Source organism: Xyrauchen texanus, chromosome 28, assembly GCF_025860055.1.
Source record: "Xyrauchen texanus isolate HMW12.3.18 chromosome 28, RBS_HiC_50CHRs, whole genome shotgun sequence".
Classification (NCBI taxonomy): domain Eukaryota; kingdom Metazoa; phylum Chordata; class Actinopteri; order Cypriniformes; family Catostomidae; genus Xyrauchen; species Xyrauchen texanus.
The window spans coordinates 39,855,588-39,881,181 of record NC_068303.1 but is presented as its reverse complement, the minus strand read 5'-3'; the positions used below and the strand labels follow the sequence as shown (position 1 = coordinate 39,881,181).

The 25,594-nt window shown below is 39.0% G+C and overlaps 1 protein-coding gene across 2 annotated transcripts in view; it reads left to right on the top strand.

Moving 5' to 3' along the window:
- Positions 1-25,594, top strand: part of ptprk (protein tyrosine phosphatase receptor type K) — a 270,960-nt gene that overhangs the window by 79,514 nt on the left and 165,852 nt on the right. For both annotated transcript variants that reach the window (XM_052095541.1, XM_052095542.1), the window contains one exon: positions 16,610-16,881. In XM_052095541.1, coding sequence (XP_051951501.1) covers positions 16,610-16,881 — 272 coding nt within the window. The remainder of the gene's footprint in view (positions 1-16,609; positions 16,882-25,594) is intronic.

Here is a 25,594-nt window from a genome sequence, read left to right as displayed (position 1 = left end):
AGTTATTAATCAAGGCAAGAGAACAGAGAAGGTCGTTGCTTGTGGTTTCAGTCAGGTAGAGTTTCATTAGAAGAGGACCTGAAGGAGAACACTGCAGCCATTGTCAAGTCTTTGCGTAATTCTAGACGTTAAACAATCACTTTCAAGCAAATGAACTGAACTAAGTTTAAATTAAATGAATGAAGTGTTTTATGCAATGTTTTTTTATGCATTTACATCATGCATTCCTAGAGGTTTGTTTCTCAATGTGTTTGCTTGGCATGCAGCAAACTTAATAAACGAAACAAACGTGTGTGTGTGTGTACAGCTGGCCCTGTGGGCTGCAGTCTCTCTCCACAGTCAGTTGGGAATGCAGCATTTAGAGCACTCTCATTGGACACGTCTTCTCGTCTCACATTTAGAAAGATTATGTTTATGTGTTCTGTCAACATTGCCTGTTTTGACATCAGAGAATCAAAGCAAATCCATTTGCAGTAGAAACATGGACAAGAGAAATAGACAAAGATGGAGAGGGGAAAGAGACAAAGCTGGACAGATAGATTTATAAGAAATTAGTCAAAGATGGACAAGGAATGAGACCGAAATATGGACAGGGGAAAGGGGATTGATGGGTGAAAGGGACAAAAATGTATAGAACAATGCGTAGGGGAAAGAGATGGAAAGGTACACTGAAAGGGATAGACAGAAAAGATGGAGTGGGGAAAGGGACAAAGATGGATGGAGGAAGAGACACAAAATGGATTGGGGAAAGAAACAAGTATGGATACAGGACAGAGACATAAATAGACAAGGGAAAGAGACATGAAGATTCACTAAAAGATGGACAGGGAAAAAGACAAAGATGGACAAAGATGGAGAGGGGAAAGAGACAAAGGTAGACAAATAAATTAAAAGGGAAAGAGGGAATGATGGAAAGGTAAATATGGCCGGGAAGAGTGTGGGCCGGGTCGTGATTCTGCACACCCGGCCCCCTAATCAGGCTAATCAAGCCTCAGAGAGAGATAAAGGCTGACTGGAGACTGCAGTGAGACAGAGAGAGAGTTACGGGCAGCTGTCCGACACCTGTGTGTTTGTCTTTTTGGATATGTTTATAATTAAAATAGTATTTTGTCAAGCTGTTTCTTGCCTCCTCCTTTCCATCAATCCCTTTACAGTAAATAAGACAAAAATAGCAACAGGTGAAAGAGACAAAGATGGACAGAAAATAAACATGGGAAAGAGACATGAAAATATGCATTAAAAGAAACAGAAAGGTGGACTACAAGATTGACAGGGGAAAGGGACAAAAATGGACAGAACAATACATAGGGGAAAGAGACAGAAAGATACACTTGAAGGTGGACAATTGAAAACGGCAAAGATGGACAGAGGAATGACACAGAAATCTGGACAGAAAATGGAGAACAAAAATGGACAAATATGGATAAGTTATCAAGACACAAATGTCTGCATGCTATGCAAACCTTTAGTCATCATTGTGTTTGAATGTGTAATTAGTTCTTATGGACTATTATTATGTTTTTATTAGTTTAGAGATGTTTCTTGCTTTGTCGTATCAACACAAAATTTTAGAGTTGCCATGTTTGGAACAAAACAAAAGCAGTTTTTTCAGAGTCACCTTATTTACACCCATAAATATATAATGTCAAATAAGTCAAATAAAAAGTACATTTTTGGCTCAAGTCTTTTTTGTGATTTCTTTGGCTGAAAGTCTCAGAATGTATCTTAATCTACATCATTAAAAAATCTGAAAAGTTTTATTTACAATGATACCAAAAACTGGACCCTTCTTGTTTTTATTGGTGAGTTATAAGCCTTTTTTGGTATGCCACTGAAACGAAATCTTTAAAAACACCCTCAAAGCTAAAATTAAAGTCACACATGATCATTATCGTTCATCGTTTTCATGATCGATCATTGCGGTTTCAATTCCGAGAACTCGTGCCCATCCCTAGTATTTTGATTTCGGGTGATCTGATCACATGTCGTCAGCATTAAATACAGGTGTAAATGGGGTGTAAAAGTTTTGTAATCAGATCACAAATAACACATATGGAGTTCGTCAAAAGCGAATGTGACCACATGACTTTTGAGGTGTAAACACTAGGCAGTTCTGTTGCGTCCCGGACAGCAGTGAAGAACCGCATGTCAATCAACCACTGCATCAAATAAGAGTTTAACTTTGCCGGCTTTAAAAGGAAATTGTTAAGAATGCTAACTCCACTAAAAGAACAGTTAATTCTGCTCAAAATGATACATTTCTGCTTAGATTAAATTTCAGCTGCATCTGGTAGAAACATCTTGCTGGTTCATGCGTTAACACAATTGCATAGTGATTAATTTATATCATCATGAAATCAGAGACCTTCCCCTTGAAATCCGAACACAAGTGGTCATAGGAGATGCATTTGTGTAAACGGGGTAAAGGAAAAAGACAATGAGATGGATAGAAAGGTAGACATGGGAAATATACAGTATGATCTCTGTGCAATCAGAAACATGTTTCATAATGTGAAGCAAACGTGTTTGCGTGATGTGTTTTACCCATAATTGCAAACATTGACGCTAGCTGCATGGGCTGATGTTTCGGTCCTTATGGGAGTCATTTGGACTGTGGCTGAGTGACTCATCATAACAGTAAGTGAACACAAAGCCTGGAGAGGATTCTGATGTACCTACAGGGATAGATCTTGAGTTACGGTGGTACGTCACGTACACAACATGATGCCAGTCTTCTTTTGTTTATGTATTATTCTGCCCTTTGGTGGAATATCAAGGACATATCTGATTCCTGTCTTCATTTTCAATGTACTACTTTCATTCTACCCTGAAGACACATTGCCTCAGAAGTCTGGTGCAGAGACTGAACTTTCTCTGCTGTCATAAAAAGTAAAAATGAAACAAGTTGAGTGGTGTTCAAGTGGAGATGAAACAGCTCAAATGTAAAATTTGGATTTCTCCACTGAGGGCAGTTATATCCGCCTCATAAATGGGCCTCTGAACATTTTATGTACAAACACAGATTTTCATGGTCTCTTGGAAGGACACATGTCGTTTGCTTGGCACTTAAATCCACAGCTGTAAAACCGGATGGAGAAAGTCACAACAGCTCGCATTGACCTCTGGGTTTGGCTCAAGGAATGTTTGGACAGGTCCGATGATGTTATCCAGCTTTGGGAGCTTGTAAATGGTTTGGAGTTTATTGCAAAACCTCGTTCCGTCAGCCAAGAAGTGTCAAATCCACACCAAACTAAGCCTCTCTGGTTTAATTTACCAACATGTTCTGCACAACCTACACAGTCCTACAGCAAGTGAACACCACCAATTGTTTTGAAACTGTAGCTTGACAAGCTAAAAGTTACTCATAATGTAAAGTTGTTAAACTGCATTCAAGCTAAGCTATGCTCTTGGAAATAGATGTTAGCTACAATATAAGTTACTAAGAACGAAAAGCAACTATGAAGAAGCTAACTATGTTGGGAGGAATATCTTTTTAATATCTACTTAATATATAATCAGATAATACAGTTTATTGAAGTGCTGTCAGTCTATTCAAATATGTATCATATCGTGATTAATCGCATGATCCTTCATAGTTAATCTTAATCTTAAAACTTAAATTTGACTCTATTCTTCTTTTCCTTTAAAAATTAATTTAGTTCCTTCTTAGAAAATAAAATAAAAAACAATATGTAACAACAATGTTTTATTAACATTTTCCAAACAAAGCATTCTACAGTATAAGGATAGAAATGCACTAAAGTAGCATCAATTCAAATAACATTAAACATTTCCAACTTGTCCCGTAGTTTGCGCTTTCATTACAATGCGCATTCAATCTCTTAAACGTTCATTCTCCACAATATTAATCGTGGCTTTCCACTTTGCTACTTTGAACTCCACATGAATAGCGCTTGCAGAGAACATCCAAATATTAATACTTCATCTGAATTCTCTGGAACGTGACGCCGGGGAAATGTTGATGCTTCACACTAGCGGGTTGTTTGAATGCGGCTTATAAGTCCCATCTGAGTTTTGTACAAACATTACGAATAAGAGATCTTTTCTCAATTACTTGAATTACACATCACAAAGGTTCTGCCCTGTTCCAACCTGTTTTTGGCACTCACATAGAGCTGAATATAATGTCATAATCTTGTGTGAAAATTGGTTAATGTGTTCATCGCAATTAAGAAAAATGAACGTTAACAATTTTGACAGCTCTAGTTTTAGACAATTTAGTGTTTAAGTAAAACTTTAGAGCAGTATCAAAATTTAACAAATTTTAAATAGGCTACTACTAATAAAACTAAACAACACCTTCATTCAGGCCGGATTGACCGGATTGACAATATAAATAATAGTTTTAATAATAAATTGAACAAAAAAACACAAACATATACACAAAGCATCTGTATGTCATTCTCTCTCTCTCTCTCTCTCTCTCTCTCTCACCCTCTCTCACCTTTATCCCTCGCGACCCCATCAGGCTGATTGGGCACTGGGCGTGCGTTGTTCCAGCCCGGCCCCGCCCTCTTCCAATCTACACTCCTCCGGGCGTTGCCTCAGGCCGGGGACCCTGGCATGACGTACACCCCCTCGTACCTTGCGCTCCGGCGGGTCATCCCCACCTTGCTTGACCTGGGAGGAGGCAGGAGGGTAACATCAACAACAAAACAAGTCAGACCGACCCAGTGGACAGAATGCCCCTCCACGTTCTCAGTGACCCGCGGATACTCTCCTCTGCCCCTGGCAGCAGCTCCATCGCTCCTGGCGGTCAGGGAGTCCAGTCCCCACTCGCCTCGTGGATGGCGGCCGTTCCCCGCGTTTGGCAGCGGCGCCCCCCTGGGTGGACGGCCGTGTCGAGGACTCCGTGAAGGGCATCCGTCCTCCTTCCCTGGTTTCTGCACCAATGTAAAACGGGTTAAGGGAAAGGAGGAGGCGAGAACCGGCTTGACAATATAAATAATAGTTTTAATAATAAACTGAACGAAAAACACACAAACATGAATACAGAGCAGCTGCATGTCATTAGGCCGCCTTTATCCCTCGCGCCCCCATCAGGCTGATTGGGAACCGGGCATGCGTTGTTCCATTCCGGCCCCACCTTCCTCCGCTCTACAGTTTTCTTTCTACAACTCAATCATTTTATATGTTTAGGCCTCTCATCTACACTTGTACAAAGTTTTTCGCAATTGTTAATGTTTTCGAAAATGCTCTTCATTACCACATTCCTTGGAAAACGATGACATTAGCAAGACATTAGCAAACTGATGACTGAAGAGTTTTCAAATGAAATGGATAAGTGTGGATGTGACAATATATAACTGAATTGAAAACTGTAATGAACAGCAGTAGTGAACTAAATATTTTATTCAATAATTAAAAAAAGTTCCACAGAGACGTCTGTGAACACCATTTAATGACGACTTAAATTAATCAAACAGTAAATGAACAGTCGAAACTAACTGGTTCACTAAAATGGACTTCCCAACACTACTTAAGAGTTCAATTTTTATATTAGTGTATTGACTTGTTTGGTTGTGTGCGATACAAAAACAGTGATGTAGCATTATGTGATGCAACAGTACTTTGCAACTTTACATTTTGTAAACTAAAGTTACTGTCACACTACTGAAATATGTTAGTAGCGTCACTACTTTCAGTTTGTTATTCCTCAACACTGTTTTTTTTGTGCTGGTGCCATTAGAAGAACACTGTATAGCAGGTTACGGGCTTTTGAAGGTCTTCATCGACTTGAGTTATTGTCACCGTGTGCAGAATCGCTGGTATGGACGAGGATTTGACCACAGTGACAGTACTTTCCGCTCTACATCTCCTAGCCAGTGTTTGCCTGACAAAAGGGAACGTTCCCCCCACCATTCTCACGTTAATGTGGGTCACTGCTATGAAGGAGAGCACACCGCAGCAGCCCTTTCCACTGGCCTGTAAAATTCGAGTGCTTTTAAAGGCGCAGGGCTTTTTAAACTAATGTGCATTATGTATAGTATTTTGGTGCTGCAGTGGTGGTGTAGGCAGTTTGTAATTTGGATGTTAGTGTGTAATGTATGTGTTAGTGTTGTGGGATGTGTGAAAGCCATCTTGAGTGTCTCCTTTCAGCCAAGTTGTTGAGAGTGCTGTGACAGCATCAGTGTTCTGCTCAGGTTTTGTTTTGAGAGCAGCTGACATCTCTCATTTCCTTTATCTGCTTTATTTAGAAATAATGACTGCTTTAAGACATATATATTCAGTCAAATTCTGTTCAGTTTTATTAAGGCAGATTCATTGCATTTTCATATGGTCTTCCCTTGCAGAAATGTGCCATGGTATTCATAGTACCCGTCAGAAATACCACAGTAAAATCATACACAGTTAATATGAAATCTTTTGGTATTAGCCATCATTGTCATAAAAAAAGCAAGTTACCACATCATTTTATTCAATTGTGACCCCAAAATGTATTTGGACACTTAAACCCAAATTATATTTGGTTTTGACGCAAACCCAATCGTCTACGTACAGTCGATCGCTTGACTTTCAAAGTATACTTCATTTGACTGTGTGTACATACACAGGCGGTTGGCGCATGCACGCTCTTCAGAAGTTTAGACCCATAAAGATTCTTCATGACTGGAGTTCAGACTGAAGTTATATATGTGCACATCCACTGTTGTTGTTTCTACATTTGTCTCTTGTTGTTTATCAGCGATTGCATGTTCTTCTAGCACATTTCTGTGAAAGCAATGGCTCAACTGTGAGTGTTGCCACCTTGTGGACCCACTAATTAGTATAAATAAATCCAGGCGCAAGCAAAGGGTATGCATGGTGAGAAACATTGGGCCAAGAACTTTCAGTGCTCGAGCATTTTGCATCATGTGTCCTGTATGCACATGCCTAGCGTTGGCGTTTAAACGAAGTGTACTTTGGGCTATAAGGGTCATTGAAATATAAGGTTGTCCAAGGTAAAAGATAAAAGTTCATCTTTGTGTCCTTGTTGGGTTCACAATTATTTGAAAAACATGTTTAGCATTTTCTGCAAAAAATAAAATAAAAAATAAAAAATAAAAAATAAATTAAAATGTCATGTGGTGTAACCATCAAGTAAAAGGAATTAAAATACTTTCCTTGCACCTTAAATAGTTTAATCAGCTTAATCAAAGCATATTTTTAAAGGTTAACATCATTTTTTTTTTTTTTTTACAAATATGAGGAATTTTTGAGTCAAGAATATCAAGAAGGTTTCTCACAAATGACCAACAAAAAAAAATGGCAAAATAGTATACTTTAAAAAAAATAAATAAAACCAGTCATGAAGGACCTCTGTTTTTTGTTTTTTTTACACACCACATGACTTTGATTTGGTGGGCAACAGTTTTTCAAATACAGTATTAATTATGTATAAACGTTTAAAAAAATATATAATAATACTAAAAGATTACTCTACACTACTCATGCGAACATTTATATTTTTCAAGAATTTCAGCATTTAATAAGACATTGATTTTTTTTTTTTACTGTCTTCAGACGGTTACACTACATGATAATATTTTAACTTTAAGCCACAGAAAAATAACTTTTAATAGCTTGGCGTTATTTAAATTTTCACAACATAGTCTCACTGTCCACGTATGTTGACATATATTTTTATGAAAATGATTTGCTCTAGAATTTTGTATTTATTTTTTATTAACTGCTACTAGTTACAAATCAAATAGTGAAATGCAAAATGAACCCAGCAGTCACGCGGGTATCTCAGGAGGATAATACTGTATTTATGACCATAAAAGTGTTATAATTGGAAGCAAATGTACTTATTACTAATTAAAATACCTGTTTTTGTTTCACAGCATATGAGAAAATTTGTTCTGTGAAACAAACGCGGCTGCACGTGTACACAATTAATTTGTGCTGCTCTAATGAGAGTTGAGGGTTTTCTCTGTGAACAGCAGATGGGCTCCGGGGGACAAACTGGCCCTTCTCTCTCTCACTGCAGGAATCTGAATGTGAAAGCCCACATTCTACATCACTGCCAAAAACCCAACAGCCCATTTCAGTTATTCACATTTCATAACCAATCAATGTAAGCTTGGGAGGAGATGCGTTTGACAGGTCTGTTTTCTCTTTGTATATGTTTAGGATATCAGCTCTGTTATTGGCAGATACTGTTAGTTTACACTCAGTTTGGCTGTGGTAATTCAGTGTAATTAATTGCTGTGGTAAATAACTAGTCTAACAGGGCTTTAGTTAAAAGGATCATATCATGGAAAAAAAGAGTTTTTCTTGCTCTTTTGAAGAAGAGAGTTTGATGCATGTAGACATACTGGAAAAACCTTGAAGCTCCCTACCCAATAAATTAATAAACAATACTCATATTTCAATTGAGTTTTAATTGTGACAGTAAACACAATGCATAATTTATAAGTGAATTCAACAGAGTAGAAGTCATATGCAATTCCAGAAACATTAGATGTCAGTTCAATTTACATTCCATGCACAATGCACAGATAAGCCAAACTTCATGACCACCTGCCTAATATTCTGTTGGTTCTCTGCATGCCACCAAAACAGCGCCGATGGCATGGACTCTACAAGTCCTCTGAAGGTGTCTTGTCGTATCTGGCATTAAGACATTAGCAGATCCTTCAAGTACTGTCAGTTGCGAGGTGGAGCTACCTTGGATCGGACTTGTTGGTCCAGCACATCCCACAGATGCTCATTTTGATTGAGATCTGGGGAATTTGGAGGCCAAGACAACACCTTGAGCTCTTCATCATGTTCCTCAAACCATTCCCAAACAATGTGTGCAGTGTGGCAGGTGCATTTTCCTGCTGAAAGAGTCCACTTTCATCAGGGAATACCGTTGCCATGAAGGGGTATACCTGGTCTGCAACGATGTTTATGTAGTTGGCACATGTCAAATTGAGATCCATAAGAATGGTTGGACCCCGGGTTTCCCAACAGAACATTGCTCAGAACTTCACACTCCCTCCACCAGCTTGTTGTCTTCCCACAGTGCATCCTGTTGCTCCAGGTAAACAGCACACACTTACAGGGCTGTCCAATTGATGTTAAATAAAACAGGTCTCATCGGACCAGGTGACCTTTCACTGCTCCAAGGTCCAGTTCAGAAGCTCACGTGCTGATTGTAGGTTCTTTCAACGGTGGACAGGGGTCACCATGGGCACTCTGACCGGTTTGTGGCTGCACAGACCCATATGCAGCAGGTTGTGATGCACTGTGGGTTGTCACACATTCCTCCCGTAACCATCGTTCAAATTTTCTGTGACTTGTGCCACAGCAGACCTTCTGTCAGTTCGGACCAGACGGGAAAGCGTTCGTTGCCCTTGCACATCAATGAGTCTTGGGCGCCCAACACCCTGTTGCCGGTTTGTGGTTTGTCCTTCCTTGGACCACTGTCAGTAGGTACTCGCCACTGCTGACAGGAAGTAACCCACAAGCTTTGCCGTTCCAGAGATGCTCTGACCCAGTTGTTTGGCCATAACAATTTGGCCCTTGTTAAAGTCACTTAGGTCTTTACTTCTGCCCATTTCTCCTGCTGACTGTTCACTTACCATCTAATCTACCAGATCTTGACATGTGGCCTTATTAGGAGATGATCAACATTATTCGCTTCACTTGTCATAATCTTTTGGCTCACTGGTGTATATATTTCAAATTTATCCACTTGGGAGAGCATTTTCACTGGACAAAAACGCAGTCTCAGTGTGGATGGAAAGCCAAAACTTAGAGAAAAATCTGCATTTTCAAACCAAAATGTTTTGTTGTGGACAGGGCCGGCCCAAGCCTTTATGGGGCCCTAAGCAGAATTTGATTTGGGAGCCCCTCGGTGCCAATATGATTGAATATTGCCAATGCTTGATTATTCACACACTATAAATCTAACACATCCCTTATCAATTTTATTAGTTGTAGCTGTGTTGCTTACAACATACCAATGTCTGCCTGGCATGATTTTACCCTTCTACGGTTTTAAATGTAACAGTAGCACACCTATATTTACCCAATCCTGTTGATCCTCTGTTACCAGTTTTGTGTACTTCCTAGAGAACAATTTGCAGCAGAAGCTGTAGACAGTAGCATTTCTTTTTGAATAAGTGAGCAGCTCCACTTACATTTTTTCCCCATTAATTGACTTTCTGTAGGTGTAGTGGAAGCTTCGGCCATCATTTATAGGCAGTGGCCCTCTGCTTACCAGATCAGTCCTTTCTGAGACAGACAGGATAGATGACCACATCAGTGGATGCACGTGCTGGAAGTGCTCCTCGCATGCAGAGGATGGACCTGATGAAAGATGAAAATAATAATAAAAGCTAGCCATGTTAGATGTCATATTAGATGGTAATGCAACTGTCTGTCAAAAACAAAGGCATGGTTTATCCATATAAATATAATGATCTGGGATTGTTGAAAATCATCATCAGCTGTAGCACTGGAACTTGGGGCAGGTGGCGTTGGTTGTGCCCCATGTCCAAAATATTTCAACAGTGCTCCTAGGGAAGTTTCGTAAGAGTACATATTTGACAGACTATTTGACAAAATATGTTATTTTCTCAACACAAATTATTATACACAGCAGCAAGCCATCTGTACTCCTAAAACAACAACTCTTAATCTATAACTAGCTAATTGAGGCATAATGATATTGGAATATAATTGCAAAGACCCCAAAATGGTAGACTAATGTAAATAATGTTAAGTTGTCAGTTATCAGTACAACGTTTATGGAAAAGAAGCTTGTTTTTATTACAAAAATATATACACAGGAAAGTTATTTTTACACAGAAGACAAACACTTTAATCTAAAACTTGCAAAGTAATATGTTGTACTAATAATATATTAAGATGTCAAGGCTATTTACTGATGTTTAATCAAACTTTCCTAAAAAAAGAAGATATGCAACATAGGCTATGTTAACTAACTAGCCAGCTAATGTTAGCTCATAACTTAGCCTAGCTACTTAACATACCTTTATCGTGCTGTTTTTTCTCTTCCTCTGTTTTCTTCTTTTTCCTTTTCTTTGCACCAGAGGATATGTCCTTTTTTGGGACATTGCTGTTTTGCTGTCTGATTGTGCTTGCATCCTGTAGCCCGTTAACATAATATTGCATAAAATATTGCGTTTTTGTATAATTAACATTGTCCATTGACAGTATAATCACAAAAAAAAAAAAAACATTAATGTGCTCTTGGGGGCCCCCTGGTGGCCACCGGGCCCTAAGCAGCCGCTTAGTTCGCTTATGCCTTGGGCCGGCTCTGGTTGTGGACGTGACCTAACTTTTTTGTTAAAGAAGTAAACATTGTTTCAAGTGTGAAGATATTCAAGACACCCAAACAGTCAGTTATAAAATAAGAACAAAGTAACAAATTACAAGCAATAGAAAAACAAAAATAGATCAAAGATACAAATTAGAAATCAGTGCTTGACTTTTTTAACAGCAGTATCAATTATTCAAGAAACATTCAGAAATTGAAAGATTAATTAAATGTGACATAAAACTACTTAAATTACTGGGATGTGATCCACTGTATGATTATTAGATATATTATATATAATACTTTTTATAATGCTTTTTAAATGTAAAGGTTTGGTATCTAAATATTTGCAATAAAATAAAAATATATTTTTATACTAATTATATATAAGTATGTATGTATATATATATATATATATATATATATATATATATATATATATATATATATAAAAACTTAAAATCAGCAGTTTTATATTATTCCATTGTTTATTTGTTAATGTTACATGCAATGCTTTATTGGATTGTGCTTCATTACTTCATGAAAGACGTTAGACACACATTCTTGTACCTTTTTGTCCAATTTTCAAATTGTTTTTTTGCTTCAAATCAAAGTTTGTAATGTTGTGATTCTGGCGCTGGGAAGCCCTGTCCACAGAGACATGCCATTGGTTAACAACTGCGTTCCTCGTATGTGTGTAATATCTTCTGATCTTGTCTGTGAATGATTTACATCAAGCAGCAGTTTTGCGTTCATATTTCTTGCACATGTTGAGGTTCCAGTGTAGCAGTATTGTGTTTTTTCTTTTGTCCAACATGCAACATCAAACTCGATTGAAACAACTGTGAATCACGTCTCCCATGCACTTCTCATGAGGAGCACTAAGAACGCTTCAAAGAACTGAAGAACGCTTCAAATCTGTCCATTTCCATTTCAGTTAGCATGCTGCCTTAGAGTGATGTGTGGTTGATTCTACCCAAGCTGTGAGGTTTGAGATTTGTTAAGTGGAGAGATGAACTATCATGTATGTGCCGTTGGAGTGGTGTTTAATTAGTGGTGTAGTGGTTTAGTTCTCTGTCCGGTGCTTGGCTCTGTACTAACATAAATTACAGCTCTGGACTCACTAAACCAACCTCAGATCTGAGCTCTGTGGAGCACTAGTGCTCATGTTTTCCTTGTGGTGTTGAGAGCTGGCCAAACTCCTGTAATATATTAAACCTCCAGTCTTTCATTTTCATCTTCATTTTCAGATTGTAGTGATTAACGTGCAGTTCACACAAACTTTCAAACGCTTCACCAAACATTCATAAGGTAGCGCTTACGCAAATCAAAAATCACTCACGAGGCCGTTTCATTCTGTGCCGCTTGGATGAGCGATAATGCCATCTTGGATGAGCGATAATGCCATCTGGATACCCTGGTTAGTTCACATGGCTGACCTTTGACCTTTTGAATTGCCAAGAAACTTTCTCAGCCTTGGCAGTGAGAAGCTAATGTTTACCCAACAGGCATTTATAGAGGAAACAGCAGGACACACACACACACACACACACCTTTTGACATTCACATTGCTATACACACCTCAAGTCATTAACGTCTCACTGTGAACTGTGTTTTCACAGGGAGTGAATTCAATTATTGAGCAGCATTTGGAATTGTTCTGTAATCCAGATCCCAGACAAAGCCTGACTTGAATTAACGCCTAGTGTACACTACATGACTCAAGCTCGTCTCCTTTGATGTTTTGAGTTGCAACTTGAATTCTCGGATCTCGAGATGAAAGGTGTTGTTGTGTGTGTATTCCTGCGACAGGCCGAGACGAGTCCCAGACGCTACGAGTTTTCAAAACAGCTTGATATCTAGACGTCTTGTTGTCATGTGTGCGCACCTTCTGGACGAGCGAGAGATGACAATGAGCCGCAGCCACTGAAATATAGAGAGAGCGCAAGAGGATAGCAAGGAATTAGGAAGCAGAAGACAAACAAATATTAGAATATAATCAAATGAAACTATCAGATTTTGTAATTACATTTTTCCATTTGCGAATTAGTGCAAATACATGTAAAAATGATGCAAGCCATTATTTTAAGTAGGAACAGTGGTGGCTCAGCAGTTGAGGCTCTGGGTTACTGACCAGAAGGTCGGGGGTTCAAGCCCCAGCACCACTAAGATGCCACTGTTGGGCCCTTGAGCAAGACCCTTGACCCTACCTGCTCCAGGTGTGCCGTATCATGGCTGACCCTGCACTCTGACCTCAGCTTTGCTGGGATATGTGAAAACAAATACATTTAACTTTATATATACAAACATTTATGTATAATGTGCGACCAAAATAAAGGCTTCTATTCTAAGTAGCACAATTATACAGCCGAAATGGCTGATTTTCCAATGGTTTTGTGTGGATTTAAATGGAAATAAGAGCATGATCTGAAAATATAAAAAAGAAAATGCATTAAGATGCACAATAAGGACACAGATGTGAGCAGCAGGCACATTAGATGCTCAGTTACAGGTACTGCACTAAAATAACTTCGAATTCTGCTCTAAACATCATGTTTGCGAATAATTGAGAGAAAATCTGCGGCGGATTTTGGTGCTTTCACATCTTACATTTTTTTGCGCTTTATTAGCATTCAGTAAAACACAGATGTTATGATTGATGTACTGTATGTCCTCTTGAAATCAGAGACTCTCTGATGAAATATTAGCATACTACATAATGCAGGTTTTTACCCTTGCTGGGGGAATCACCTGTGCCCGGCACTGGAGGATACTACAGTAAAAACATCTTGGTTCGATAGTATAAAATCCGCCTCCAAAGGTCAAATTAAAAACAATCACTGACACATCAAGAGGATTTTCTATTACAAAATGTTTCATCATTGAAAATTTTCACCCATATTATTCACACTTTAATGCATATTTTGTTATTTTGATTAGATAATAAGGTCCCACTTTATATTATGTGCCTTTTACTACTATGTACTATAATTCAAATACATTTAAATGTGTACATTTAGGCATTGAGTTTATTTCGGGCTTGTTTATATATAAAAGTCTGTGAAAAAACCTGCGTTATTCACCAAATTTTCATTTTATTTCTGGTTATTATTGGGATTTTGGTGGCACAATAATCTGCATCTGAGATTGTATTCATTTTGTACCCCTGTAGCTTCTATATATGTGCCCACCATAGTAAGGAAAGACTAATATTAATTTTTTAACATTCTATAAATCTATTTTAAAAACTGTCGCTCGATTAATTGGATATCGGCCATTTCCACCACCTTAGGTATCTGCAAAATCCCCAATCGGTTGACTTCTATTCCCATAATCATCAAAGTGTTGGTGTAGACAGAACAATATTATACTGTACCAACATTTTGACAACAAAAAAGTGAGAAGGACATATGTAAATGATTGAATGAAATCAAGGAAATACTGGTGCTTATCAAGACTTTTGTATTTGAGAGGTACATTTCAAAAATATGTGTGGAACATATCGTTTCTGAGATGAGATTTTGAGAGAGGAAATCAGAGGATAGATATAAATTGTAGGGTTGCCAGGAGCTCTTGGCCAATTTAGGAAAGGCTGCGTTTGATTTGCCGTCTCTGACATCGTGATGATCTGATCTCTGCTTTATACTTATACAAGCTCACTTTCACCCAAAACTCACCTTTAGAAAGATTGCTGGCCAGATGAAGAAAACGATAAACTGATATTCTAAAAGAGGGAAACGACTCTAAGATCTTATGAATGTGTCTCATTCTGACTGCTTAAAACTCACTCTTAAGGATCAGAGTCTGTTGCAAGAAGCTAGTTGAACAAACTCAGGGTTTCAGGTTGAAAAAATTAGGTTTGGCTCTCTACAAACTTTCTCTGTCAGCTTAGAGTTTGATCCTCAGTTTGTGCTTAACCTTTAAGCTGGTACACATGAATTAGTGATGTTTGACACAAACATCCAATGCGTGCAAGCCATGTCACTTTGTTTGGTAGTGTACAATCATATTTTAACCAGTATATTTTTGTTCATGTTCAATTTTCATCATGCACTGGTGAAATGTGTATAAGGGACATTTATTAATAAAGTAAATGGGGCCAATTTTACGTTGTCTTCATCTCTAGAGAGTGAAGGTTAGATTAAAAAAGTGAGAGATCAACGTAGAGAGGGCTTGTCCATCTCTCTCGCTCGCTGTGGAGAGCCGGATGAACAGATGTATCTTCATTTGGACAAATGGTGCTGAAGTCTGTCCTCTCCACCACCTGATGTCCATGCTCTGAGCATTTGGGATTTGAAGTAATTTTCCTCTCAGTGCAATCACATGCTTATAAAACTGGAACCAGATCATATACGGCCCTGTTTGACTATGCCCAATATCCTGGAACAGTTTCTCCAATAGAGTGATCATGAAAGTGATCTGTAATTAACACACAGCCGAATGCCAAGTGTACTTTCAAATCTTTGATTCCGATGTTCAGAAATAAATTGTTCTCATACCTGAGTTTGTAAATTGGTATGTGCTAGCTTGAATCCCACTTGGTTTCCCAGGCAATTTTTATGTTTGCTTGATAAAGAGAACGACAATAGCCACATTTCCACTATCAGGCCAGTGCATGCTAGGGCCAGTTGCGTTCCCACTGTCACTTCCGGGAATTAATCGTGCCTCCTCGGGGCTTTCTCGGAGCCAAATGCCTTTGGCCCGCCTATTACCTTTGGGCCAAATGGGGATTGAGGTGGGTTCAATGTCAAAGGCGGAGTTTCGCCAAACTTCTGCCAAAGTTGCTTATCCAGCGCACAACAGTACGGGTTTGGGGAAAATAAATATTTAAAAAATGCAGGCACAATACAAATCCGTTAAAACACCCAATGGACAAAGTGGTGCCTAAAGAAATTACGTTCCATGATTTGGTGAACTTTCAGAGATGGTATGCTGGGACATCAACCCACTGTCAGACCAAATGGCAGTTACAGGCGGTGAGATGTCAACACTAACTTATCTTGCGGTTTACATTCAAAATAACTAGATAACTAGATAACGTAATACCTCGGCTTGAGCTCTTGCTTGTGAAATGGGTGGGGCGTGTGATGTTGGCATTGCCAATTGAAAACCCTGGCTCGCACTGGCCCGATAGTGGAAAAGTAGCTAATGACTTAATTGTAAAACTCTCAGCACTGACTGTGTCCGTATAAACTGTATTGCGGGTGGTTCGTGAAATTGACGAAGGCTTTTGAGCTATAAAATCACACTCAAAAGTAATGCACCTGTATAGTGAATTTGCCTCTGAGGTTTGGGATGACACCTCATGTATGCATTTCTTTCTCTGTTCTCCAGGCTCGTATATGATGGTGGACACCTCTCAGCATGATTACGGAGAAAAGGCTCGTCTGCAGCTGCCTGTGATGAAGGAAAACGACACGCACTGCATTGACTTTAACTATCTTCTTTATTGTCCGGATGGCTCCAGCCCGGGAACGCTCAATATCCTGGTGAAGGTCAATAAAGGGCCGCTTTCCAACCCCATCTGGAACGTCACTACCTGCACAGGCAAGGGCTGGATGAAGGCAGAGCTCGCCGTCAGCACCTTCTGGCCAAATGAATATCAGGTATGCCATGTTACTACATGTCATGTGAATGGACAAGATATGTTTATCTGAGCCCACAAGATCGATATATTTGCCTTGTTTTCCAGTAAACATTTTGACAAGTTACATTTACTTGAGAAGCAAAATTGCACAAGACATTAGTATAATAATAATATGAGCATCAGAATCACCATGTGTCTCCATGTTTTGGTCACAGGTTTTGTTTATAGGTGTATCCCATCCAAAGAGAGAGCCTGACTCTGTACAAGAAGTGATTTCTGGAAATGTAGAAGTTCTGTGGAGGTTTTCTTGTCTTGTTCGTCTGTCATACAATGTTCTAGTATGATTGTTCACTGTAAGGACATTTTACCATTAAACAGGCTATTCAGAGGTGATTACAGAAGTGTACTCTGAGAGTATGTTTAGAACAAGACTTTCAAATGATTCCTTAAATCTGAAATGTCACGTTGATCATTTGTATTGGCTAAGTGGGAAGTGAGGAGCACAGCCTTGGAAATGTCATTCTAGGTCAGTGGAGCTCTTTCACAAGATTGTTATTGGTTTAACATAGAATAGCTTTCAAATTTGTAAAAATCCTTTTGAATGAAACATTTAGTCTACCGGTACTATATATGATTGTCTCATTTTCTCTTCTCTTCTCTTCTCTTCTCTTCTCTTCTCTTCTCTTCTCTTATTTTTTCTACTCTCATCACTTCTCGTCTCATCACTTCTCGTCTCATCACTTCTCGTCTCATCACTTCTCCTTCTCTTCATCTCATCTCTCCTATTCTTTTCTCTTCTCGTCTTTTCTTCTAGTTTTCTTTTGTCTCTTCTCGTCTCATGTCTTCATTTCTCTTTTCTATTAGTCCAGTGTTTTCTTTTCTCTTTTCTTCTTTCACATCTTGTCCCAATTCTCCTTGTCTTTCTTCTCATTTTGTCTCTACTTTTCTCAACTCATCTGTTCTTGTGTTTTTATCTCTTCTCTTGTCATCTTTTTTCCTCGTATCATCTTGTGGTCTCATCTCTTCTCATCGTCTTGTTTTATCTCTTCTGGTCTCATCACTTGTCATCTCATCTCTTCAAGTAATTTCTTTTTTGTCTCCTTTTCTTCTTATCTCGTCTTTTCTCTTGTATTTTTCTCATCTAATCTCTTCTCGTCTCATCTCATTTTGTCTTCTTGTCTTATCTATTTTCATCTAGTCTCTTCTCGTCTTGTAGCCTTTTCTCTTTTTTGTCTCCTCTGTTCTTTTCTCATCTAGTTTTGCCTCTCCTTTGCTTTTCATCTCATCTTATCTTTTTTGTCTTGTTTCTCCTTGTCTACTCTCTTCTTTTCATCTCTTCTATTCCTCTAGTCTTGTCTCTTCTCTTCTCATCTTTTCTTCTTGTCTCGTCTCACCTGGTCTCTTCCTTTCTCTTCTGTTTATCTTAATTTTTTTAATCATTCATAAATGTGGGTATCATGTGTTTATGATCTGATTAGTTGTACTGCTTTGACGTGTGCGTGCGTGCGTGTGTGTGTGTGTGTGTGTGAGAGAGAGAGAGAGAGAGAGAGAGAGAGAGAGAGAGAGAGAGAGACTGAATACTCAAAGCCTGTCTGTATTCACACTAATTGGGAGTCCTGACTGATCTCTCCTCTCTCTCTGCTGTGTGTGTGTGTGTGTGTGTGTTTGCATGTATGAATATTAAACGGCTGATATAGTTTTTCATCCACTGGTCCAAGACATTCTTATCGTCTTGCCCACAAAGAAATGTTTGTGTTTCTAAAATTTCAGCTTCAGAATGCAGTAGAGTCTTAACCGCAGCCAATTAAAGCTTGTCTGTTTGCTTTGAGATTTTCAGAAATAATAATTGCAGTGTTTAACAACCCTTCATGTAAATGCACCTGCTTAGAACATATATAACTGAGTTACTGATACCTCTACTGGCTGTGTATAGACATTACACATGTTCTAAAGAATCAGACAGTATTGGTGGATGCTGTTGTGATAAATAATGTAGGATATTTCTGAGACAATCTACTGGATCAGAACAGCTTGTTTCTTCATGTCTTGATTAGATTTCTCACAAAATAAAGTGTTCCACCTGCTGCTCCTCGAAACCCCCAGAGATCTGTCCCTTTTAATGAGTCCAGGCATGTTTCGTCCCTTTATTACTAGTGTCTCTCTCTCTCTCTCTCTCTCTCTCTCTCTCTCTCTCTCTCTCTCTCTCTCTCTCTCTCTCTCTCTCTCTCTCTCTCTCTATCCTCCCACTCTGTCCGTCTGTCTTCAGTCCATCTCTAACCCTAGTGTGGGCATGTTATTTCTTGTCCCCTTTAATTAGTCGCTGATGACTCAAATCTGTTGCTGGAGTCGAGTTTATGTTCCTCCCGGGGGAGAGGGGGTCCTCATTCCCTTTTCATCCCCTACGAGAGGGGTTCACTTCCAAACTCAGATCGTTTGTCACCATGTCAAACTGACTTACTTAATGAGCTGGACACCTGCCCTCAGTTATCTTTAATTATTTCATCTCAAATCGTCAGAAACCTTGCCAGAACATCTCACGGAATAGTTTGAGGAATGTGTCTCTGGAATCGTCGGAATCCGCATGTGTGCACAATCGTTGTTGTCAAAAGGAATGAGTTAATGTGTTGGATGTGTTCTTTTGGTCGTCTTTCAATTTTAGTTAATAATTGAATATTCATCCACAGTCGCTATACTTCAGAGATTACGTTGTTTTTTATTTCTTTTCAACCAAATAACATTTATGTTCCTTTGTGGTTTCTCTCACGTATGATTTGGTCTTTAATAATGTTGGTTTTGAGTATGCAAGCATGTCATTAGTAGAGAAGGCCTCTTCCCAGGATTCCCAGCTTCATGTGAATGCCAATTTTCCCAGCTTTTCCCTCAGGGAGAAGGGAGGGTGATTTAGTGGACCGCAGGTGTCTGGGGGGTTATGTGTGTGCGTGTGCGTGTGCGTGTGCGTGTGTGTGTGTGTGTGTGTGTGTGTGTGTGTGTGTTTGATTTAGATACAGTCTGGGGGTGTTTTGTGATAGTCTTGAGTGTTGAGAACTCATATTCCGTCAAGGTCACCACACACACACAGTTTTATCTTGTGTCTAGTATAGCAGTAATTTATAGGCGCTCAAGAGCTCCGATTAGTGTAGAGATTCCCATGTGTGTGATGTATGATAAAGTGTATAATGTTTGTATGTCCTCTGCATATGATGTGGAAGAATTTCTTATCTTTCTCACTCAGGTTTAGAAATAACCTTTCACAGGACACGTTCTTGCATTTCATTTGTGCTATATTTCATTGATGGTTTAGCACATGTGCGTCAGTCGGATACTTTTGGAGCATCTGTCTAGTTGTAAGGGTCATAAACAGAGTGTTTTTTTATGTCGCTGCATTAAATTAAAAGTAGTTGAAACTTTGAAAGTGGCATCTGGAGACCCCTGCATTCTGTTGTGCTTCATCCAGCTGTCAAGAGTGTGTCCTGTGTGAGCTGGTCTCATTCTGTGAATGCACTGTTTGAGCTTTGTTGAGACGTGCTGACTGCCCCCTGCTGACACGCCTCATAAACATACAACAAAGCTGCATGTACTTCCAACTTGAATTGCTCCGAAGAACAACAGTTATGCATTTTATATTGGAATATACGTATGGGTCAGGGGGTATTAATTAATCACCTTAACCCATTAAATAATTAGCCTTATAATAATTTATAATCAACCTACAAATGGCTTACTTAAAAGCAAACTCTGCAAATAAGGCTAGGATATGAGAAATTATTTTAACATCCAAAAATGACATTAGGTTTAAAACGATCAGCCACTCGAGGTTTTGTTACAGGTATTGTACCACTTGGTAATTGGAAAACCGCCTCTTCACACTTCTCTAACTCAAAGTGCAGTTTATGTGGAAGTGTTTATCGGATTTGCTATAGAGTAGTCCAAGTGACAGGTGTTTTCCTGGCGTCCTGGCCAGATAATGACATGTTCTTAATGTCATTAGGCTGATTACACACACTCACTCTTTGCCATGTATTGCTTTCTGCTGTTCACCCTTACAAAAATCGAGAGTTCTCTAAGCACATTTGCCACTTATTATTTGCTGCAAATTAGGGCTGCACGAGTTATACAAAAAGTCATATTTCGATTATTTTGAAAAATATTGCGATTTGAACTGCGAATATGATAGACACATTTTTTAAAAAAGTTTTTTACATGTTCAACTGCCAAAAGGCTACTAGGGTTTTCATACTTGAGTCCTCTTTTCTTAAAAAGAACCAAACGGAGACCTTTTTTCAGTTCATCCACAAACAATACAAACTATTTCTTCTACATTAATATGGTCATTAGTTTGGAACAAATGTAAATAATTTTGACATGTAACCATTCTTATCATAAAAAGTAAATGTTTTTTGAGGGAAATGGATGTTGCTTGAGTTGAATTCAGCTGACTCTGGAGGAACAATGTGCTAATCTAATGAGCAGAAATGTACAGCCGTGGCCAAAAGTATTTGCAGTGACATAATTTTTGTGTTTCGTAATGTTTTCTGCTTCAGTTGTTGTGGTGTTGATTCACATTGTTTCTAGATTATTCTGCAGAGTGATCAGATGCATTTTAAATAATTTCAAAAAGCTTCATTGGCCCAGAGTGTCCATTAAGCGCCAGGACCGTCTCCTCCTGAGGAGTCAGAAACGGAATCATGTCACCACCAGTGCAGAGCTTGCTCAATATTGGCAGCAGGTTGGTGTGAGTGCATCTGCATGCACAGTGAGGCAAAGACTTTTGGACAATGGCCTGGTGTCAAGAACAGCAGCAAAGAAGCCACTTATCTCCAAGAATAACATCATGGACAGACTGAAATTCTGCAAGAAGTACAAGGATTGGACAGCAGAAGACTGGTGCAAAGCAATTTTCTCTGATGAAGCCCCCTTCCGACTGTTTGGGACAGCAGGAAAATAGATAGTCCGGAAAAGAAAAGGTGAACGCTACCATGAGTCTTGTGTCGTGCCAACAGTGAAGCATCCTGAGACATCCATGTGTGGGGTTGCTTTTCATCCAAGGGAGTGGGCTCTCTCACAATTCTGCCCAAAAACACTGCCATGAATAAAGAATGGTATCAAAACATCCTGCAAGAGCAACTTCTCCCAACGATACAGGAGCAATTCGGTGATGATCCGTGCATTTTCCAGCATGATGGAGCACCATGTCACAAGGCAAGAGTGATAATGAAGTGGTTTGGAGATTATTACATTGAAATTTTGGATCCGTGGCCAGGCAGCCGGATCTTAATCCCATAGAGAACCTGTGGTCAATCATCAAAAGGCGAGTGGACAAGCAGAAGCCCACAAATTATGATCAACTCCGAGCACTAATATGGCAAGAATGGATCACCATCAGTCAGGATTTTGCCCAGAAGCTGATATCAGCATGCCAGAGTGAATTGCAGAGGTTATGAAGAACAAGGGTCACACTGTAAATATTGTCTTTGCATAAATTGAATGTTTTTGCCAATAAAAGCCTTTAAAAGTTATGAAACGCTTATCATCGTTTTCCAGTATACCATAGAAACATGTGAAAACATAATTACAAATACTGAAGCAGCAAACTTTGCAAAACACAAAATGTATGTCACTGCCAATACTTTTGGCCATGGCTGTACACATATCACATATAATTTGGGTAAAATAGTCAGTTTTATATTATTTTATAGATGTTTTATTAAATGGATTAAAGAATGTTTTTAATGATGTTATATCAGATTGTTTTCTTTTTCACCAAGCTCATCGTAGTCTATTCTGCAAATGCTTTAGCTGGGTAGAATATTCAGGGTGATCTCCAGAAACTCTTTGAGGGAGGAAGTGATAGATTACAATCAAAGATGAGTTGTTACACCTAAATAGAGACACAGACTATCCAGAAGACTTCCGCTTGATAGATCTTGTGTTGGGAAGCGGGTGTATATTGCTCCTAATGGGCCATCGTTACGCTGGAGTCTTAGCACGCGGAGGAGCTGAAATGGAGGGCCATCTATTCTGGAAGAAAACCATTTTGGCACACGTCTCTCCAAATGATGGATGTCTCGCTCCTCGCTGACAGACCCCCTCACCATCCCCACGAAAAAAGAAAAAAAAAAGAAATGACTCCCCACATCACATTTGTACCAATAACACTTTTTTCTTTCTCTCATTGTTTACTCATAGAGCTCATAGTGTGTGTGTGTGTGTGTGTGTGTGTGTGTGTGTGTGTGTGTGTGTGTGTGTGTGTGTGTGCGTGCGTGCGTGCGTGCGTGCGTGCGTGCGTGCGTGCGTGCGTGCACACTCTTGACAGGTGAAGATGGCTCAGAGCTCAGTATTTGGTGAAATAATTCCAGCAGGAAACTGTGTGGATGTCTCTTTGTTGTTGTGAATTTATGAATGTACACTTTCTATGCAATAGGCTGTAATTAATGGTGTTTGTGAAGACAATACTTAAGGAAAGTATCACCATACATGCTACAGATATGAATGATGCCACACATCTTGTTGTGGAGGTGTGATATTACTTCACTGAGAGATCTGTCTTACAGTTTCCACCTGGTGGATGATAAAACAAGCTATAAAAAGCCCATAGACTTGCACTAAAGGAGAAACATATATAGAGACCTGAATATATTTGAGATTTCACAACATAATAGCAACCACTTAGAACACCCTAGAAACCACATAGCAACCACTTTGAACACCCTAGCAACCACCCACAGCCTCATGTCACAAAAGAAAATACAAATGAAAAATCTAGATTAAGGGAAAATCGACTTCACAGTAATCATCTTGTTTATTGTGATTTGTATGTGAAGTCACTTTGCCATTATCTTTGTTTGCTTTCCAGTGTTATTTCCTCACGTAATATTACGTCTGCATACTGTATATTCATGCATGCATATACACATCTGTCATCTAGGCTTGAATGCTCTTACGGCCCAGAGAGCTCTGGGTCTTCCCTCATAATAGCCATACGCCTGTCAACTTATATTCAAGACTCTCCTTTCTGTCCTGGAGAAAAACCCTCTCTCGGTCATTCTTTTCCTCCCCTCCAGTTACAGAGTGTCATGTACGACTGATCTAGACTCAGAGTGATTCTTTAAGGGCCAAGTGAATAAAAATGTACACTATCTTGAGAATAAAGTTGTCATATAGGGAGATCTTGTTATATTTCAATGATTACATTTCAAACGGTCAACACAATGAATCAATACGTGATGTGATTTGACCCGTTGACTGGTCAGATGGTGTCATATCATAATTGTTTCAGATTGTTAATTTAATGTTGATCTAAATTAGAAATTTTTTATACGGTGAGTAAGGGGTCGTCTGAAAAGTTCACACATTGTGCTAAAGCTGGATTTTTTATTGAAAAACAGAAGGTTCAATATAAATGTTCAATAAGATGTTCAACATTACACTGATCCAGAGGGGCAGTGGTGAGGGACAGTGGTGGCTCAGTGGTTGAGGCTCAGGGTTACTGACCAGAAGGTTGGGGGTTCAAGCCCCAGCACCACCAAGATGCCACTGTTGGCCCTTGAGTAAGGCACTTAACTCCAGGTTGCTCCGGGGGGATTGTCCCTGTAATAAGTGCACTGTAAGTCGCTTTGGATAAAAGTGTCTGCCAAATGTAAATGTAAAATAAAGTAAATCAAAAAAGTACAAATTTATTTAAACCAAAACTGATGTATACATAAATAATCTAAGAAATAAAATTAGTTATATTTTGTATAAATCATGGGTCAGGAAAGTTCTCAGAAAAGATAAGAAATGATTTTTATTAAGACACTTTTTATTAACATTTATTGCTAAAACTGTGAAGGCTGTGGTAAGGGACCATCTACATTTCGTGGTATTATTCATCTTCAATGTAGTATTACTGAGCAGTACTGCCTCTCCCTATGTGCATATTACCCTACGGGACACCATCTTATATACAGAATATATATAGAGAGAATTGTAAACATGCAAACAATGTGAATATGAAATGCAGGCCTAACTAATATATCTGGTATGACCATTTTGCAACATAAGTGTTTTTATTTCATAAGTTTATCAGTTTTTGTCTCTCTCGGGCATCATTTTGAGAGTGTATCTTGTACGGCTGGTCTTGACTCAAAAGCACGATATGATATTGATTGTGGTTCATGTGAAGCTTCAGGTGTAATCAATGTTTCATAATTGAATGTTTTGAAGAGTCATTTATGTGTTCATTAGAAACGTGATGGATGTTTGTGTGTGTAATTGTTGTTTAGACATTATGAACTCAAACTCTGTCATTCTGTAACATCAAAATGATCATTTTCAGTTTTATTGCTACTCAAAATGTAAACAATGTAAAATATACTGTATTTATTGAGTGTGCAGCGTGTATAAATGCAGGAATGGTTTGGGGGTATGATAGATGTCTGCTGCTAGTGATATGTGTGTGTGTGTGTGTGTGTGTCTGTGTGTGTGTGTGTGTGTGTGTGTGTGTGTGTGTGTGTGTGTGTGTGTGTGTGTGTTTTCTGTGTATTCTTCCGATGAGTTTGTGATTGACAGAAAAGCTGCAGGCTTCCTCATCCCGACACATCTGCCGTCACCACGGCGACAGAGCAACCACACACACTCACACACACACACACACACACGTACAGACACACACACACACAAATAGAGACACACAAACATACACACATTAAAAGTGTATAGAGTTCAAGATTAAATGTATCTTCTAAGACTAAACT